The sequence below is a fragment of the Struthio camelus genome, chromosome 8, assembly GCF_040807025.1.
Source record: "Struthio camelus isolate bStrCam1 chromosome 8, bStrCam1.hap1, whole genome shotgun sequence".
Taxonomy (NCBI): domain Eukaryota; kingdom Metazoa; phylum Chordata; class Aves; order Struthioniformes; family Struthionidae; genus Struthio; species Struthio camelus.
The window spans coordinates 6,051,156-6,070,319 of record NC_090949.1 but is presented as its reverse complement, the minus strand read 5'-3'; the positions used below and the strand labels follow the sequence as shown (position 1 = coordinate 6,070,319).

At 44.7% G+C, this 19,164-nt stretch overlaps 1 protein-coding gene and 1 long non-coding RNA gene across 21 annotated transcripts in view; one reads left to right on the top strand and one right to left on the bottom strand.

Moving 5' to 3' along the window:
- LOC104142652 (uncharacterized) overlaps window positions 1-13,391 on the top strand; it is a 49,138-nt gene extending 35,747 nt beyond the window's left edge. For 2 of the 5 annotated variants that reach the window (XR_011142403.1, XR_011142405.1), the window contains 2 exons: window positions 1,572-1,754; window positions 2,407-4,978. This is a non-coding gene — a long non-coding RNA (uncharacterized lncRNA). Of the gene's footprint in view, window positions 1-1,571; window positions 4,979-12,796 lie in introns of those variants that run through there. The other 3 variants (XR_693751.2, XR_011142406.1, XR_011142404.1) reach the window with 2 other exon arrangements.
- RASAL2 (RAS protein activator like 2) overlaps window positions 4,263-19,164 on the bottom strand; it is a 175,990-nt gene continuing 161,088 nt past the window's right edge. For 7 of the 16 annotated variants that reach the window (XM_068951771.1, XM_068951774.1, XM_068951764.1 and 4 more), the window contains 5 exons: window positions 16,995-17,144; window positions 15,412-15,614; window positions 14,823-14,910; window positions 12,202-12,232; window positions 4,263-10,103 (listed from right to left, as the gene is read on the bottom strand). In XM_068951771.1, the coding sequence (XP_068807872.1) occupies window positions 9,961-10,103; window positions 12,202-12,232; window positions 14,823-14,910; window positions 15,412-15,614; window positions 16,995-17,144 (615 nt within the window). In that variant the 3' untranslated portion in view covers window positions 4,263-9,960. The remainder of the gene's footprint in view (window positions 10,104-12,201; window positions 12,233-14,822; window positions 14,911-15,411; window positions 15,615-16,994; window positions 17,145-19,164) is intronic. The other 9 variants (XM_068951772.1, XM_068951773.1, XM_068951769.1 and 6 more) reach the window with 3 other exon arrangements.

The following is a 19,164-nucleotide window of genomic DNA, read 5'->3' as shown; positions in this document are numbered from 1 at the left end:
TGGTACTAACAGGGAATATGAAGTCGGTCCTCCTCTTTCATTGCCTTCCCATCAGGGAAGCCCTGGCGCCTGAAAAGAAAATACTGAATGAACTAGTACACACAGATAATAACGGAGAGCAAAGCTTTGAAGAGTGAAACACAGACTATTTAACCATACCTGGGATGAAGGAAATAAGGGACACACCCTCAAGGAACAAGTTTATGGTCAAAGCCCTGGGGGTCCAAAGGGGATGTGTGATCTTATGTAGTTCAGCTAATTTGCAGGCAGAAGTTAATCCACTGTTTGTGAGGAGAACTGAAATCCATCCCGGAACACCTATTTAAGGCCTTTACAAAGTAGCTTTTTGCCAGCCATTCCTGGTTCGTGTCCCCTGTGAGGACAATCCCTCCTTACAGGACAATGCTGGCTCTGCAAAATGAATCTCTGCACATAAGTCAGCTGCTGAATGTGCACAGGGTGTTAGTCAGGCTATCTGCCAGAGCGGGAGAGCGGCGGACAGGCGGCTCTGTTAGGGAAGACTTGTCCTCTAAGAAAGAGGGGGGGAAAACAGAAACCAGCACATTTCTTTCTTGCCTCCTTCCCCAAATGCTAGGTCCTAGATGAGGGAAGTCTCACCCGAATGCCTGGCTCCAGATGAGGGGAGGCTCCCCCAAATGCCCAGCCCTGCTGTTCCCACATAGTCTTTCATGGACACCAAATCAGCTTCTCCTCACAGGAACTGCTTCTGTGACTGTTGCTTCCTGGGTGGTGGTTGAACGTAGTCAGACACGCTTCCCCATCTTGTCAAGCCTAAAAGAAGGGCCCATAAAAGTTTCTTTTCCGTTACTGAGCTCCTGCCGTATCATCCACAGGATGCTCACATGTATGGGGTCTCTTTCAACCTCCTCTTTGCTACATCCCCCAAAGAGATGAACCTTCCTTTCTACCTCAGCCAAGACAAAGGATGGGTATAACACTAGAAGCAGCACTGACACTGAGCCTCCGGCCAGGAGTTTCTGTGCAGGTGGCAGGCTATTTCAAAGCACCCATCTCAAAGGCAGGTATCTACCGCAGCTTTACTTTGTTCAGTTTCCTTCCCCGTCATGTTTTGTTCGCTCCCATGAATGCAGAGCCAAGACTTCTGCACAGCCTGCCTGCAGCCACCTCTGTGAGCCTCCCAGTAGTAAACAGGTTCCCACGGGTGTTGCGTGGACTACCAGGAGGGACTATCCCTGTGTGGTACCAAACACTGTATGGTACTCAGTATTGGTTCGTTCTGTTCATTGATACTATTCTCTTGTAAATATACTGGGTCCATAATTCTGAAAATGGATTTTATCTCATGTGACTGAAGTCCTGGAGAACCTAAAACAGCAGTTAACGTAGGGAGGCAAGATGTAACTCTTATCAATAAAATAGCCACTCCTGCAGTAATAATCTGTAAATTGATGGTTTCAGGTAGACTCCAGCTTGGCACCTACGTGTTGTCTGACTTAAGTGAGCTAGGTGAAGAGAGAGAAATAACAAAGGATAGAGGTGAATAAATGCAGCCTATAAATTAACTATCACTCTTTCTTCACTGCATGCAGATATCCTCCTTTCCAAGCAAAATTGGAACCGCTCTCCGCATCTGTGTCCAGCTGCAAATAGAAGCGTCGACAGCAGGGAGAAGGGAGTGAGAAATGCCATTCATCTCTGTGCAGATCATATTTCATTCTGCATTAGTTTCTATCATCAGCATATCATCCTTCACTCATGCTGCCAACACTATGGTATTTGTCCCTCAAGGTCCCCTCTCCCCAGTGTTAACACCACTGTCTTTAGGGTTGTATTATAGAGTGAAAGCAGGACAAATTCAGGGGGTGAGGGGAACCCCTATCCCAAGGGCCCTGCTCTTGCCAGTCACACTGAAGTCAGCAATAATTGGTAATAATGCCTTCCCTCTACTTCTGCCAAAGCCACCCTGTTATTTAGCTGGGCCAAGTGTGTCTACTGAAAAGGGGAGTCAGGTCAGCAGAACCAACGTTTCCAGTGCCATCAGCACGGTTACATGTTCCTGTAGAACTTAGTAAGGACAGGTATTCGTACTTGCTGTAGGACAAACGAAGGGGTAACCAGGTTTCATGCCTACATGCAAGATATTTGATCTACCTCTCTGCAGCAAAAAGCAGGAATTTAATACATCTTCTGGAGACATGAGGACATTCAATCTGTGGGACTAGAAGAAAGGAGAAGGGCAGGAACGTGAGATAGGTTCTAGTAAGAGCAAGGATTCTCTTCTCATGAGACTCATACCTCAGCGTAAGCAAATTGCTATTCCACCTGCTAATGGATTTATGCAATTGCTGCTGTTTACTTAAAGCAACAGCACACATTCTTGCACTAGAGGAAATCAGTAAAGGTTTTACTCTTACATCCCTTTAGGCAGAATGACTCCTGGAGGGGAGCCTCTCCAAAGGAATATTCCAGCTGGAGTGGGTGAACTACATAAGCAATGAGAACAGACTCCAGAGCCTGTGCTAGTTCTGAATACTTTGTCCAGAATGTCTAGAAATGGAGAAAAATCTGCACATTCATGTACAAGAACTTTGCGCAGTGGAAGTAAGGAGCATATTCAAGGTAAAGCAGAACGTTAACATCCTCAGTAGGAGGTAACACTTAATTATCAGTTGCTTGGTAAAAAGCCTGGACTTCCTACAGTTTTAATTACATTTCCCCAGTGCCATCCTAACCGCCACCTGCCCTAGTGCTCCTGCTCTCCCTCAGTTTCCTCCCTCTGCTTTACTCAGTACACCCTCTGATTGCTTCCTTCTTCCCCCTAGTCCTGCCTGTCCTTGCCCACCCCTCTCCCACCTTGTTTTATTTTCCCTACTTTCCAAAACCATGACCTTAACATGAAGGATACTGAGCTCATTTTGTCCTGCCAAGTCTACATCCCATCCTATCCCTTCTCTCCCCTGCCTCTGCCATGCCTTTTTACATCACAGCTGCTGGCTCTGCCTTTTGCTCTGGGCAGTGCTTAGGATTGCCGCAGAAGAGCGTGGGCAACTCTCAAGGGTGAGTACTGCAAAAACGGACAGGACACAGGTGTGGGAATTTACAGATGCACCTCCTTTAGAGACGCTGTTTGTACTGCCCTCACGCCCAGAAGCATCAGGCATCCGCTGTTTTAGGTTCTGTACAAACACGCAGGAAGACAACCCCTTGGCATGAAAAACCTACAGCCTAAGCAAGAACAAGGCACAACACGTAGGAGACTTGAACAGAACAAGGTGTAAGGCCAGGGTGGAGGCACGCAGTAACAACTAACAGTTTGCTGTGTGTATTTTGCAGGCTTCAAAGCTATTGAAAAAAAAAAATTAGCATGTAAAATGAGAACAAAAAAAAGCTTTTAGCAAAACATCCCCTTGGGTATAGATGTTGCATTCAACAAGAAAGGTCTTTCCACTTCAAATATGCAAGATTTCATACACAGGTGTAAAGATAAGTAAAAATTACCTAGACTCCAGCATTTTATGTGAACATAAAAACATTCTCAAAAACATTCTCAAAAACAAAAACATTCCTCTGCATGTCCACACTTCAAATACTGCAGCTTTGGGTTGGCGCAGAAAAACGTGAAAACCAGGAACTGACTGAACAAGAAAATTGGGCTGACCACATTTCACTTGTCCAGTGTGATAGGAATAAATCCATTAATTAATGCAATGTAGTTCTTTTTTTAACCACTTAAGTTATTAGTAATGAAATAACCAAAAATCTCAGGCCTAAGATATGATTTCAGGCTAAGTAGTCTTTTAGCTTCCAAAAAACAAAAACAAAACAAAACAAAAGCAAAGGATTATACAGACTATAAAAGCAGAGAGCAATTCTCCATGCCACCACAGATCGTCGCCCTCTCACTCCACAAGGCTAGGTATTTCCAGGCGAGCGGAAGGCTTCAGAAACCATGAGAGGTTACCCTAACAGGGAGGCAGAGCTCAGGGACAAAGCCCTGGCACCCACGCAGGACTCCCCATCCAAACACCCCATCCAAACACCCAGCCGCAAGCAGATCCTGGTGTCCCAGGAACACGGGAAAGGAATTGCTCTGCTGCTCTTCCCAGCCACAGACCCCCTCAGTTCACCCAGGCAGCTCCCGATTTCAAAGGCGCATCATCCAAAACGCTAGGCTGCACTGTCTGAGCTTCCCCCCACCATCTTAAGTTATACAAAACCACCCAGGTGCAACTCGATAGCAGAGAAAACAGAATTTTAAATCGGCACAGGTGGGTCCAAACTCTTTAAAGTTAAAGTTTATTTGTATTCTTTGTAGGAATATCAATAAAAGACCTCAAATGTATCTATATCTGTACATATACAAGAACCTTCAAAAATTATTCACAGAACAAAAATAAATCTTCTTTAGAACAAACCCAGGCAATGAAATGCAGAGATGGATCTCAGAGACCAAACAGTCCAGTGCTACTAGCATAAAAATACGGCTTGAAAAACAAGTTTATTACTTTTTTTAAGGTGTACTTTGTTGAAATAAAAAATAAATTATTTAGAGCTATCATTGTAAAACAGTTCTGTGTAGTAACACTCTTATTAAGGCCCTTGAGACAGAAAATCTATTTTTACAGGTAGGATTCCTGGCAGGCATGACCTGTAATGACATACTCTCTCTCATGGGAGTTAACTTACTGTGGAGAAAGAAACATCTAAAAGCATCAGCCTAAGTTTAACCCTTTTGATCTGTCACGCTCAGCTGGATACCCGTGGCTGACCAGAACACTTCTACACGGTTAACGCTAATCACCGATGTAAATACACGTAACGGTTTCAACTCAGACAGGAACTGTTCTTCAGGACCAACACAGACATTTTTGCAGAACACAGACAGGATTCATACATACGTAGTTACCCTGGCAGATAAATATTGCTGACACATTCCCAGTATATCACTGTAAAAATGACCGACTTCGATTGAGTTTTCAGAGGAAGTTAAAAGCTGGTGAGTTTTGAGCGAGCAATAAGACATGGCATTAATATATCTTTTAAAAACAAAAAAGCCTAAGCCAACCCAAAGCAATTGCAAGAACACAAAACAGAACTTATTAGATGGATATGGAATTTATTACTGGATACACCCCATGTTCTCTTAACTAGAAAATATACACATCCCTTTCCACGCTCCTCTGGATCCCCTGCTTAGAGTTATTTCATTTAAGAGGAAAGTTACAAAATGTGTAGCTGTATGAAGCTGTGCTTTTACACATAGCTGCCCGTTTCTAATGCACAAAGGAAATGACAGTTGGTACTTCCTGGATGTCAAACCTTCTTATTTCCCTTAATAAAGGCCTGAATTCCTTGAGTTGCAAAGAACGGGCATTTCCAGCAGTGCTGCCTCTGTTCTCCACAAGTGCCTGTCTCATCTCATGTCCTTCTGGTTACCTCTGTCCCTCCTGCACCCTGCAGACACCACAACACAGCACAGCAAAAGGCCACAGTGCTACCAAATGCTGCTGTTTTTTTTTTCTCCACCATACCAGCCACTGAGGACCTGGAAGCCCAGGTAGCTTTGCCATTTGGGAAGGCTCATCCTCACAGCAGTACTGAGTAACATGGCCAGCAAGGACTGAGATGCCAGGATGGGGCAATTTTTCTGTTTCAGCCTTAGGAACACACAAGTATCACTCCTGCAGGCTGTTAGTTTTTTCCAGCACTACTTCAGCTGTTCCCAAACGAGAGCAGCAGTTGCTTGCAATTGCATTAGGCACATTCTGATGCGTTTGGTGAAAGTATGAACCAAATCTCAGTGACTACCATGCTCATCAGATTTTTGCGCTGTTTACTTTTCCTCTCATTGCTGCACAAACCCACTGGCTGTTAGTTGGAAAGCAAACGCGATCAGGCCCAATTAGGGCTCTTGTTCCAAAACAGGCAGACCTTTTGGCTGCCTCGTGGTTTAGTGCCACTGGAATTTTATCAGACGGGACAAAATAGCAGCTGACATTTTCGCATATTGTCGGCTTGAAGCAGCTTAAAATTTCTTTAGAAAGCCGCTTGGTGACAAACTGGGAGAGACAGCTGCCTGCAGATCTCAGGAGCGTAATGTTTTGTTCTGCAGCTGATCAATTTTAGTCTTGCAACATTGCGAGTCGGCGACCTTCACCCCATTTTGGGTCAACAGGCAGCTTCTCCTCCATACACCGAGTCAGACAAACACACTTTGCACTTCAGCGTGGAAATTGATATACAAGCAGCACCAACCAGCCCAGCAACAAGCTGTGAGGGCAGTACTGATAGTCAGACCCTTTTAGAACAGCAACTTTTCCCAGTCTACAAGCTTAAGAAATACATAGGAGAAAGGACATTATTCAGAATAACGTATCACTAAAGAGCTCACCACAACATATAAACCCTGGGGCAGGTATTATTTCCTCTCTACAAAAAAGAGGACTGAAACATTGCCCCTCTTGCATTTTTTGCAGAAACCAAAGTGCACTCCTTGGACTTCTCAGCATCTATCCACAGAGCTACAGCAATGATCTTTAATAGATTGCCAGAAAGTTGGTGAACTCTGGTGAAATGTTTTTCCCAGTTTAATGCTAGACTACTGCTACCAGAATGACATCTCTGCTTTGCCTTGTTCTTCTAGCCTGGAGGAAAAAAAACCATGGCCAATGTATTCAGATGACTACTTGCTCTCACCTTTCAGGCACAGAACACCCATACCATTTGCACTGTGTAACAAATGAGCAATGCACATGCCCCTCTAAGGCTACTTTGGGGGATAAATTTCCTATCATGCAACTGTGTAAATACAGTAAATAGTAAAGGGAGAGATGCAAGTTGCACAAAAATACTCAACAAAAAGGGGTTGCAAACATTTCTTGTAAGAGAGAACTATTCATACAAGACAAATTAATCCACGCTTGATGCACAGCTACAGCTGTGATGCATGAAGGAAGGAGGAAAGGAGAAGGAACGGAAAGGCACAGTTTGAGGAAGAAAATATCAGAAGTCAGCAACGACCCCACGCTGGAAGACATCATTTGGAAAGTATTGAAAAGAAGTCACTACTGAACAAATGCAATGCACAACTCCAGGTGTGTCAAAGACAGCGCAGACTTGGCTATGATACACCCCAGAACGAGGCAGGAACGCTCCCTGGCCTGCAGTACCAAGCCACATTCGAGCAGTCAGAGACAGAAGCTTTGATTTGAAAGAACTAAGCATTACAGATAAATCTCTACTATGCTGACGAGTCTTCTGACTCGAGATGTACATTAACAGCCAAGGCCTAGTTAAGAGAGATTCATACACATTTTCCTTATACATCCTACAGTGCAGAAGATGTGGTCTCTGTATTTATGCATAGTTAGTAATGTAATAGACTTGTGTGACAATGTTTAACTGAAGTATTTTAACTCGCTACAGCCAAGGCAGGAACAGTTAACATACTGCACTCTACCACAAACTGGATTTGCCTAAAGAGGTGAGAGTAATTCATTCCCAAAGAACAAACTGGACAACAGACACTGAATTTGGGCCCTCGCATCGCCAGCCCTTCATGTTCGAGGCAACACAAGTCAGGTTTCAGAAGTCATGAGATCAGCTCAGAAATCCCCACACTTTTTAATGTCATACGATTTTAGCGATTCAGAAACTAAGGCCAGAAAGGACAATCAGACCATCAGCTCTGAGCTTCTTGATGTTATAGTACCCCTGTATTCACCTCACAAACTCTTTCCTAGTCTAACCCTGAACTGTTTTGCTAAACACATCCCACAGGAAGGCACCCTTCTGAAGTTTTGTCCAGTTTTGAGGACGTCTCCAGTTTCCAGAACTTGTTTGAAGGGTTAATTATACTCGCTGTTATTAGTATATTCCTGTAATTCAAAAATTGAATTGCTGTTGAAATAATTTACTTCCAGAGTTCAAATCATCCCAAATTTTGTGCAAGAAAAAGGGGTTAGAAATGTACGCTAAGAAGTGAAACTGAAGATTCAAAATTATTTGACTCAAGAAGCTGGGGCTTTAAAAAAATTCAGGCTAAGTATTGTCATGTTTGATGTAATCATGAGAATTGACAGTACTGTGTCATTTGTTGTGAATCTTTTACAGTAAGTGAATCACAGAATGGTTTAGGTTGGAAGGGGCCTCTGGAGATCATCTAGTCCAACCGCCCTGCTCAAGCAGGGTCCTCTAGAGCATATTGCCCAGGATCACATCCAGACGGGTTTTGAATATCTCCAGGGAAGGAGACTCCACCACCTCTCTGGGTGACCTGTTCCAATGCTCTGTCACCCTCACAGTCAAGGAGTTTTTTCTCAGGTTTAGATGGAACTTCTGTGCTTCAGTTTCTACCCGTTGCCTCTTGTCCTGTCGGTGGGCACCACGGAGAAGAGTTTGGCCTCATCCTCTTGACACCCCCCCCCCACACACACTTCAGATACTTATACACGTTTATGAGATCGCCTCTCAGTCTTCTCTTCTCCAGACTGAACAGGCCCAGCACTCTCAGCCTTCCTTCATAGGAGAGATGCTCCAGTCCCCTCATCATCTTTGTAGCCCTCCGCTGGACTCTCTCCAGTAGTGCCATGTCTCTCTTGTAATGTCAGCATCTTCCACAAGAAGGTCACTTTGTAATTACAGATGCATTCACATATAGCCTGCAAGTATGCTTTGGTGAAATGCAACTGAAAGTATTTGGAGACAAAAAGTTTAGTCTAAGCTCCTTAGGAAAAAGACTGGTGAGTACAGAATGCCAAAAAATCCTTAGAAGTATCCAAAAAAGGACTAATTTCAGTGGAAATGGAAGATCTTAAAAAAAGTGCAGAAAGCATCTTTTCAGCAGAACTAGACTGGCTAATCCAGTGGCTGAAAAAATGAAATTGAACATTACAGAGTTAAAATGAAGAAATCATCTAGAAAAATGAATTTTGCATACAGAAATCTACTGTGCTGGGCATGGGGACCCTTTGGTTAGCCCTTTCTCCAGAGCATTAATCTGCTTGTTCCCGATGGAGTGCAGAGAATGAAATCAGGGTGCTACTGCATGGTGCATAAAGTGAGGATTGGAGAGAAATTAAAAAAAAAAAAAAAAAGTATTTACAGGTCTGTAAATTCTCAAAACAGAAAATTTAAACTGTGTTAGGACCGGCATAAAAAAGAAAGGATCCTACCTTATTAGGACCAGTATAAAAAAGAAAGACTCCTACCTTGAAAACTGCAGATTCCCTTTCTTTGTTTGATGGGAAGCCTGACTTTGTGCAAATGTAAGGAAACAAGCTTGCTGCTCCAAGAGGAGTTTTGTTTTTACCGAGAATGTTCAAAAAGACTGAATTTTTTTTTTTGCTAGAGTCCTACCCGAAGTACGTACAGGTTCCAGCAAGAGCCAATCTCCTTGCTAAAATGTTTGCTATTGAGTTTGCATTCAGTTAAAGAACAACTAGGGAAGAGGGGAATAAAACCAGCAGATGAGTCTTTTCTAGAATTCACTTCACTAGTATTTCACTCCACTCATGTACTTGTGTCAGTCAGCCTGATATATACAGCTGCTATCTAACGTAACTCACTGCTCATCTCTCTCTCACCCACAACACACATGCACTCACACTCCCCTTTCCCCTCCTCCAAGGACTGCAGTGCTTTTAACAAGAGAAAATAATAATAATAATAGCAATAATTAAAAAAAATCTACAGTATTCACTTCCTTTTGGTATATTACATCGGCATTTTCTGTACATGACAAGAGCTCCCTCTATTTACACAGTGATATGGAAGGATTTGTTCTTGGGAGCCCTACTCTCCTGGCCTTGAATGAGGAGTTAAGGCCCACTTTTCAGAGTTCTTCTCTCTTTTTTTATTTTAGCAGCATTATGTAAACCTGTGAGGAGAAAGAGTGTTTCTTAAGTTTGTTCCCTCTTGCCCTTTTCCTAGGGAGATGGCTGGCAGCATCTGCCCAATTAGCAGCTGCTGTTCTTGAATTCACCATTCTCCGTGATGGAAAGCTTGGTAGGATTGGGGGGCGAGACGCCATTGTGGACTTGCATGCTGTAGCGCTCCTTCACTTGCGTCAGGGCACTCATCAGCCGCGTGTTGGCAGAGTCCAGGGACACGATCCGCTTCTCCTGCAACAAATACCCCAAAGTCAGAGCTCCTTCGCAAATGAAATACCCTTGCCCCACCAGCCTGCTTTACCAAGAGTTTCCGGGGCCCGGGGCTGTGACAGTGTCTTGCAGATGATTTCTAGGCAGAGGCAGCCTTACTGACATTCTCGGGTAAGATGGGATGTCTGCCTCTTTCTGTTTTCTTGGAGTAACATCGCCCATAGGCTTTTCACACGCCAGTCTGGCCCTTCTGGCCTTTTTGCGCCAGGGAAGGTGACAGTAAGTCCAGGTTACATTGGTGAAAGGATCTAGTCACAGCAGCTTCATCCAGACAGCCTCCAACTGAGGCAGATGGAAATGCAATATTTTGCCATGGAAGGGAAGGGAAGGGTGTTGGTGTTAATAACAATAGCCAATTTTTTTTTAATATGTTAGAAAAACAGAAACAGGCAGCAAAAAAAAAAAAAAAGTGGTGGGAGGTTTCCTTTGGCAGAGAAAAGCGCAGGTGAAATCTAATGGCCATCGTCTCTGTATATTGGATGGAGCACGCTCGAGATAAACCCATGGTATGTTTGAAATAAAAACAAAAAGAGCAAATAATGGCAGCCTGCAGTTGCCAGCAGGAGTGAGGGTGCAATAGCAACATAGAAAAGCAGCAGCCAAAAGCTAAAACTAAGGGGTTATTTGAGGTGAAGGGGAAAGAGGGCAGCGTGGGAGGAAGGGGAGATGCCATCGACAGAACACAAAGAACAAACACTGAGCACTGCTCCTAGACCCATTCCAGCTCAGAGGGGCGCCGCCAAATCGAGGGGTCGCGCACCCCGCTTTGACTCTTCTGGCACAGAAAGTGCTTGCCTCCACTTTTAGCAAAAGTATTCCGAAAGCTAAAGGACGTACACTACATTTATTAAAAACAAACAAACAAACAAACAAACATCCAACAACAAAAGCCAACCTACTAAAAGCTAGACTGCCCGCAGTGGGATACAGCACTGGCGGGTCAAGCCAAAAAGCTGGTGGTACAATTAGCAATGGCAATTCTCATCTTCCCTCAAAAAAAAAAAAAAAAAAAAAAAAACCAGCCACACAAAGCGGCAACAGACATTGCAACAGGTAAACATGCTCTCAATGATACCAGCTCATTGGCTTTTTTTCACTGAGGAAGAAAAATCTTTAATTTCTATTACTTGGGTGAAAAAAAGCTGCATGCAGGGACTCTTCCCAGTCCAGCCCTTTGAAAAACAAAAACGGGAGGAAAAATGATGTACAGAAGGCACAAACATTAAGGGATAGTTCAGACATACTGCTCAGGAGACATAAGCACTATGACAGCCCCATGAGATTTTGATCCCAGCACATCAGCTATGCGGTACATCTGTAATCAAGTAATGTTTGCTTTCCTCAGTTGGCTTCCGCCAGTGAGTAAATGTTAGGGTGCAAAAACAAAGCAGAATTTAAATCCTGTTTGTATTATAGCCCTGAAGAGACCAAGCTCTGCACAGCAGAGCAGGAGGAGGAGGAGGCAGGAGAATTCAAGAGTAAGGCAGGCAATAGCCTGCGCTAGTATTTTGCCCAGCCTAGCCAATGTAAGCGGGAACGGACAAGGGAGGAGTTAAAGGCCTTAGCCTTTCCTCCCATGCTGAAATAAATGCTGGAAAAACAACAATAACAAACAACCCACAAAAAACCCTCAAACAAACAAACCAAACAAAACAATTGCCTTAGCAGAGATGTGTTCCTCAGCAAGTTAAAACTCCTCCTCCTTGGACTAAATGTCACCTGGAATATATACCTCAAAATTAAAGTTTCTTTCGAAAGCATGTAGCTTTACAGAGAGTTAAAAATGGAAGGCTGGGTATGTTCTGGCATCGATGAGCGCTCGCTATACCGGTCTGCAGAACAGCTGGAAAGCTACACCTGGAAAAAATCAGGCTTAAAAGAATGAGCTTGGTGAATTGAGTCACCGTCTCACTCAAAGGAAAATGCAATCTAAGCAAACGTCTCTCTAATACACGTGAATTAGGCACGGGAAGGAGGAGGAGCTGGAATGGGTAGGAGGTCAGTGCACTGGGCCGGGGCTGGGTACTGCTCAGCTAGAGAACTGATTGGGTTTACTTGCCTGTTTGAATTATCTCATCCCCATTTATGACCTGTAATTTAACACAGCGGAGACGTCACTTGCAATTGCAACTGGGCTAATACTCTTTGCAGCTCCGCTACTCCGAGGAGAGTTTAGCCAGACCTCCCCTGCTCAAGTCTGGGACGCCTGGCGACAGCCTCTGCTTCCCAGCTTGCCCAGGGCACTGCCCAGAGCCAGGGCGGCCAGCACCCGTGCTGGGGACACGGCTCTCCCTGTGCGACGGTTCAATAGTGCACGCTACACCTGAGCACCAGACACGAGAGCAAATCCTGAAAAGCATCTCGTGGTCATGTAATTAAGCACAAGAAGCCCAGGTATCACTATTTCCTGGCAGGCGCTTAAATCTTCAAACAAACAGGTGAGATAAGCCAGGTTCCAACTCCACTCCACAGATCTCACACAAAAGAGACCTTTCCTCTTCTAGCCACTGTATATCCCTTTGCCAAATGAATCACGGACTAAGAAAGATCTTCCAGGTGTGATTTAGAAGGATCACTGCACAACCCAGCAAACACTCGGGGGTTCCTCTGTTGTGTCTGTTTGTTCTGAATCTTCTGTTTCCTTTTCCACTTAGACACCCACGAAAGGGCAACGACCACTAAGCTTTCCCCACGACTGACACTGAAGCATTTGAGGTTTGCTGATGACCTTGCTTTAAACAACGCTACTGGTTTGCTACTGTCTTTTCAACAGTTCTCACTGCAGGTGATAAATGATGCACCATTTGATCAAGTGCGATCAAGGACCACACCTGACCCACACTGAGGGCTCGAAGCTTTCAGAAGTCAGCGAGAGTCCCTCCTGGCAGCTGGCAATAGCGAGGGACCAGACTCAGCTGCGCTCCATCTGGCACAGACAGTAACAGAGGGAAGGGGGAAGTTCCTCATTCAGTCACAGTCTCTCCAATCCTGCCCTCTAATATCTCTTCCTATGCATTTCTTCAATGCCCCTTTCACCTTCCCCTTTTCCTTCTTGAGGGGGGGGATGAAAAAGGCATCACATCCCTCAAAACCAGGCTGCAGTTTGGATAAAGTCTGAAAAACGGCCCAGCACATTCAACTTCTGTTCCAGCTTTAAAACTTGCAACAGACTGTATGAAGGGTGGTCTGCTCTACTGTTTCCCCCCCTGCACCTCCCCACCAAGAAAAAAAATAAAGCAAATGACTGACTACATTCTTGTTCACTGGCCAGCACTGCACCCTCTAACTCTAGATTTTGAAAGCAAGTCCTCACAGAAAGGATTTCTTCTTGAGCTGCATCTAGAAAGGGCAACTACACTGGTGTGTCCATTTAGACCATCTTGCACGATAGCTAGGAAACATGGATGGTATAATTCCAGTGCATTTTTACTTCTTATTTTACAAGGTTAGAGAAGGACCATGTTATTGTACACAAGCGATTCACTCAGGTTAGATGCCATGGATCCAAAAAATTCACCTTTCATAAACAGTCTTTCTGAAGAATAACTAAGACAAAACTTAGAACTTCTCAGGTTGTCAGAAAGTAAATCTGCCATAAAGTATGTTTCTAGCGTCACCAGCCTTTTAAGAACATATTTTTTTCTCCATTTTGTATTTTTCCTACACCTCTATGTGAGCTCAAACATTTCAATTACTGCTGGCCATTCAACGGGAAAGCAATGGCCAGGGCACGCCTTTTGTGCTTTCTTACGCCTGTGTTCTAATACACCAGTAGCATCTTCAACAATGTTCAACTGAGGCATCTGGTTTTTTTCACCCTACCTGAGGGGAGACAACTTTCTGACATAACTTGGGTTGCTGCTGAAACATATAATCCTCTTAAAAGATCATCTATTAAAAATTAGACGGTTGGAACTATCAAAAAGCCCGGAAGCCGGAAAGGTGATCTCCAAATGCAAGAATCACAAACATAACAGGCAGGCAGATATCAAATCAGTCTCATGTTCTGTTGTCTAAGCTTTGCTCTCTGGCATCAGCACGGACACAGAAGAAAAGCTGAAACGATCCCACACAACACATTCACATGCATCACCCGCTAGGTCCCACTTTCCACGACTAACTTGTGTTGAATGAGGCAAGCACTGCAGGTTTGTGGCAAAGTGGGTGTTTCTCCCAGACCGACATGGACAGTCAGGTGAGGTGAAATGCCACGTATGAGAGGCTATACTGGGCAATGCACCATGGCAAGCATTCTCTTTTCTTGCAAGTTCAAAGCCATGTTTTAGCTTGCATAGCTGAGATGCACGCACATGGCAATTAAACTATGCTGGTATGAAGCACCGCTTGTCCAGAGTTCCCAGGCCCACACTTAGAACAATGTCTACACAATGTATCACTGTTCCTTTACCGCTTCGGATCTCCTAAAGTAGAAGAGGTTTTGGAGAAGCAGTCAGTCCTGTAATTTGCTGCCAAGCTTTTTCAAAGCCTTGCGTCAGACAGTGCAGTCTTTATTGTACAAAACCCCCCAATTCTCTCCTAGGAGGCAGTAAGTCATGTGTGCAACACCCTGGGCCAGTACTGGCTTGGGAGCTAGAGAATAATACTGGGACAGGAGGATAGGGGAAAATAACGGGTTCTAAGCACAGAACACTCGGCTCCTGCAGATCCTGTGCTCCTTACCTGTGCATCGATAATTTTCTGCTTTGCATCGATGACAGCTTGCATCTCTGCATGGTCTTTCTTCAGCTCCTCTTCAACTGCCATGAGTCTGATGCACAAAAAGAGAGAGAAATTAGGACAGTTTAATACTATTCCCGGGTGTTTCAGCTGCTCTAAGGCTGTTGCCTTGACGTCTCTGATTGTCCTCTCTCTGCAAGAGGAGAATTCTGCTGCACTCAAGAAAGCTTACCTATCCTTCTGACACCCCCAATAGGCTGAATTTATTATTCACAAAGTGGGCACTGCCAAAAATCTAACTGTTCTGTAAAACTACCACCTTGAGTATAGTTTCCAAACAAAGAAAATAGACCAGTTATGAGCAGAGACTAGGGTTAGAAATTCCTAAATCTTTTTGTCCATTTCCCTGGCAATCTGAGGCAAGTCTCAACACTTGTATCTCAGTTTCTTCATCTCTAAGGCAGGAACAGCATCAGCCCAGAGATGTCCAGAAGTCCACATAACTACCTTCTTCACTGTCAAAGAAAACATAGGACAAAGGGGAGCTTCTTGCCCTATGTGCTCTGCCGCCAACTTTCCAGCAAAGTCTCACCTGCTGATGATACTTTTCATCTGGCTGTCTTTCTCCTCTTGCTGCCTGCGCAGTCTCTCCTCGCTGTCTTCCAGCCTGGACTTGTACTCCATCAACAGCTTCTGCATTTGCTGCTCTTGCACTAGGAGGCGCCGCTCATACTCCTCCAGCCGGTGACTGGACATCTTCAGGCGCTCCTTCAGCTTCGCTATCTCTTGTTCATACTGCATGTGGAAGGCAGGAGAGAAGGAAAGAATCAGATGCAAAGGGAAAAACAAGAGAACAAATTATTATTTTCTGCTGCTGCTGAGAGAAAGCTACCGTTTGCTTTCATTAAAAATAAATTGATAGAAGCAAAGGAAATGACAGGCAGACAACTGTGCGCAACCACAAAGGAGCATGTAGGCTCCCCTTGAGCATTAAGTTATTCCCACACACTGTAGGATGTCTTCCTGTAGCACAATTTAAGCACTCAAATAGTTCTGACATGGCTTCTCAGTCCTAACTGGTAACATCCTCAGTTATTCCAGGCCCAAGGAGTTCCCAGAGAGAAGCTACTAATGGTGCTCAACTGTAAATAGATATCCTGGGGTGACCAAACTTATGAAAGGGACCAGTACTGCGAGCCACATAACTCATTTTTCAGAACCTAATGAAGTCGTGAAACCAATTGTCCCAGGCTGAAAGCACAGCCCATCACACAGAGTCTGCAAGCTTACTTGGCTTAGGTTTCATTCTTCCACCTACTATCTCTCTTCCACCTAACGTCTCAATAGCGCAATGAATCCCAGCATATTCCACTTTGCTTTCGGTTCATTCACCTTTCCTAAAAATTCTATGTTCCCACTTCTTGTCCACCACATGTTCTCTTCTTCCTCTCTTCCTGCCCTCTCAAAATACCAAACCTCTTATTAGACCTCATCACTGTAGCAGCCATATACACGCAACTGTATTTGGAAAAATGACATCTGCTCCAGGTTTTTTAAACATCTTAAAAAAAAAAAAAATTTGCCTCTCAGAAGATGATGGACGTTTCTGCGTAGCCCTGAAATACTCTACCACCTAGATGACAGACATTTGCCTTGGGTGAAGCCCAGGACAAAATTCGAATGCAGCTGCTCATCAACACTGAATTGCATTTGCAGAGACTTGTACAAGCACTTAGCATATACCACACCATACTCGGTCGGGTTAACAATCAATTTTTTTAGTGGAGTTTCATAATCACTAAAAAATTTTGCAAGCGTAGAAAAATGACAGTATACTGTAGCTATAACATTGCCATAAAAGATAACGAGTTGAGCACTTAGGCAGCATGACTTACGATGCAAGTAAATGCCAAATATCAGCCTGTAACGTATGACCTCTCAGCTATGTCAGTGTGCACCCCTTTGACATGCTACAGCCTGTAAATGGGTTAATCTACAGTATGGGATACTGTACTACAGACTCCCTATGACAGCATGTACAGTGGGAAGCTAGGCCGACAAGACCTGTGTTTGACTCTGGCACAACAGCACCTGAAAGCCATTTTGAACCCAGCTGAAGGGTGGACAGGGCTCACTGGAAGCTACAGAGTCTGCTGCATACAGAATAAAACCTACCTTCTCAGCATGCTTGACTTCATCTTGATTCTGCTCTGCGTCCTCCTCCACTTCTTCATACTGCCCGTTATTGAGAACCCAGGCAGCTGTCCTCTCCACTGGTGACATTGTGGCAGAGTCCACAGGCGAGTGAACCTGGAGCAGAGATACCTGTAAGCATTTTTCAAAGAAATTACATATGAATCGACTCCGAAATCAAGTTTATTCAGAGCAGAAACATGACCAGGGATCTGTCAGTCTCAAAGCCTCCCCAAAGCCCCTCGTCCAGAGATGCTTCATCCTCACTTGACTGTGGACACTCAGCACTCATTTGAGTGAGGCTCTTTTAAAAAAAACAAAAAACAAAAAATCAATGCACTTGAGAAATTTTTCTCTCTGTCTAGGTGAGCTTCTCTCTTTCTGGAAAAGTTCTTATTTCCAAGCCCTATTCTCATCCACCTTTCACTTCTGCCAGCTTTTCAGTAAGGCCATCTCAATTTTAGGTTTCTCTCGCACCAAAAATAGAGCAATGAAGCGTCACTCGCCGCCTGTTCAGGAAAGGCAGATTTGTTTCTTTGGAGGATTGAGGAGCTTAACTTGAGAGCAGCTTTGTCAGCCGGGCTACAGAGAGCATTTGCGACGGAGTACTGGGCTGCACGACTTTGATAGGAGACAGCACAGCAGTACATAAAAGCGGCAAAGAGCTGTAACGTTGTCATTGCAGTGCCTATCAGATTTAGATGGTTTATTGTAGCATATTTGCTCAGTCAAGGCTGGAGAAGGAAGTCAGGGCAAGCACCGCTTACTAGGAGAACTTTAAAACCTCGTCAGAGGCTATCCTCTTTCAGGGAGTCTGAAAAGAAAGCCAAGAGGAGAAACACGAACGTCTCCGCCTTGGTTGAGGAGAACACGACTTGCTGGAAATGCCATGCAATTTTCCTGGACAAAGGCAAGTTTCTAAGCACAGAAATTAGCATAATTTCCCTTGAAAGAGCTACACTGTACTGAAGAGCTACACTCTCAGAGAAATGTGAAAGATCGACTTTTTCCCTATTTGTAGCTGCTTTTTGTGCTCAAGCAGCTCCTCAGATCACCGCCTCGTTTCAATATTTTACAAAAGGGAAACGTGCTTGGCGGTAGGGGGATTCTGAAGTCCAGGTTTCCATGAGGAGCTCTCTGTGGGGGAACAGCAGCTTCTCCAGGTTAAGTCTGGTGAGGGATCCTGTCCGCTTCCACTTCGGCTCCTCTTGTTCGGGAGGACAGGGCTGCTGAGCGCCACTTACGTCCCACGTCAGTTCTGGCCAGCGATCTGCCAGCAACGGCTCAGCTCTCCTGAGCAGCCACGAGGGCTCCGGCCCTGGCAGACTCCTTAGCAAGGATGGGTACACAGGCAAAGACAAGGAGAAGGAAGTGAGCAAAAATCTGAGGTTTTAGGCCGAGATAGAGGCCTTGGACCTGGAAGGAAGGAAGTCTTTGTAGCAGAAAGGCTGGTAGCTCCTTTCAGTTGCAATAAGACAGCTTGGCAAAGCTCCTTCAGGTGGACATTTCGTGACAATATCTGCTGTGAGGCAGCCCGAGACCATGAACTGCATGTGGCTCTGCCACCAACCAGCTCCTCGCAGAGGTAACTGCTTCGGCGCTGGGAACTGTTGGAGGCATCAGGAAGGGCGACAAATGAACGGCGTCACTGGCCGTTGGAGTAACAGAGGAATAAGGTAGTGGAAGGGCGACTATGAACTGCATCGTCAGCCTCCTAACAGACAGCAAGAGTGGCTGGTGATCAGCTAAGCAACCTTTTCAGCTGCAGGACCCAATATTTTCGGCAGCCACGCTCAGAAAGCCTACAGAGACCAAGCAGAAGTGGATGGCAAGTACTTAAGATGCTAAAGGGTTATGAGCTATTCTAATATGGGGGGGGGGGAGAAGAAGCCTGCTAGGAACATGTATTAATTCCTCTTTGCCCCCCTCCCAGGGGAACACACAGACACTTCTGTTCCCACCTACCTACTAAATGGAAATGGAAGGCCAAAGCTGACCTCTCCCAGCAAATAAAGGGCCTGCCTCTATATTCAGAAACAAATGGGATTTGTAGGGAACAGAGACTAATAATTATAACGCCCACAAAGCATGCCTGGAAAGAACATGCCAAGCTTCTGTTCGTATTTCAAAAAGGGGAAGAAAAAAAAAAAAA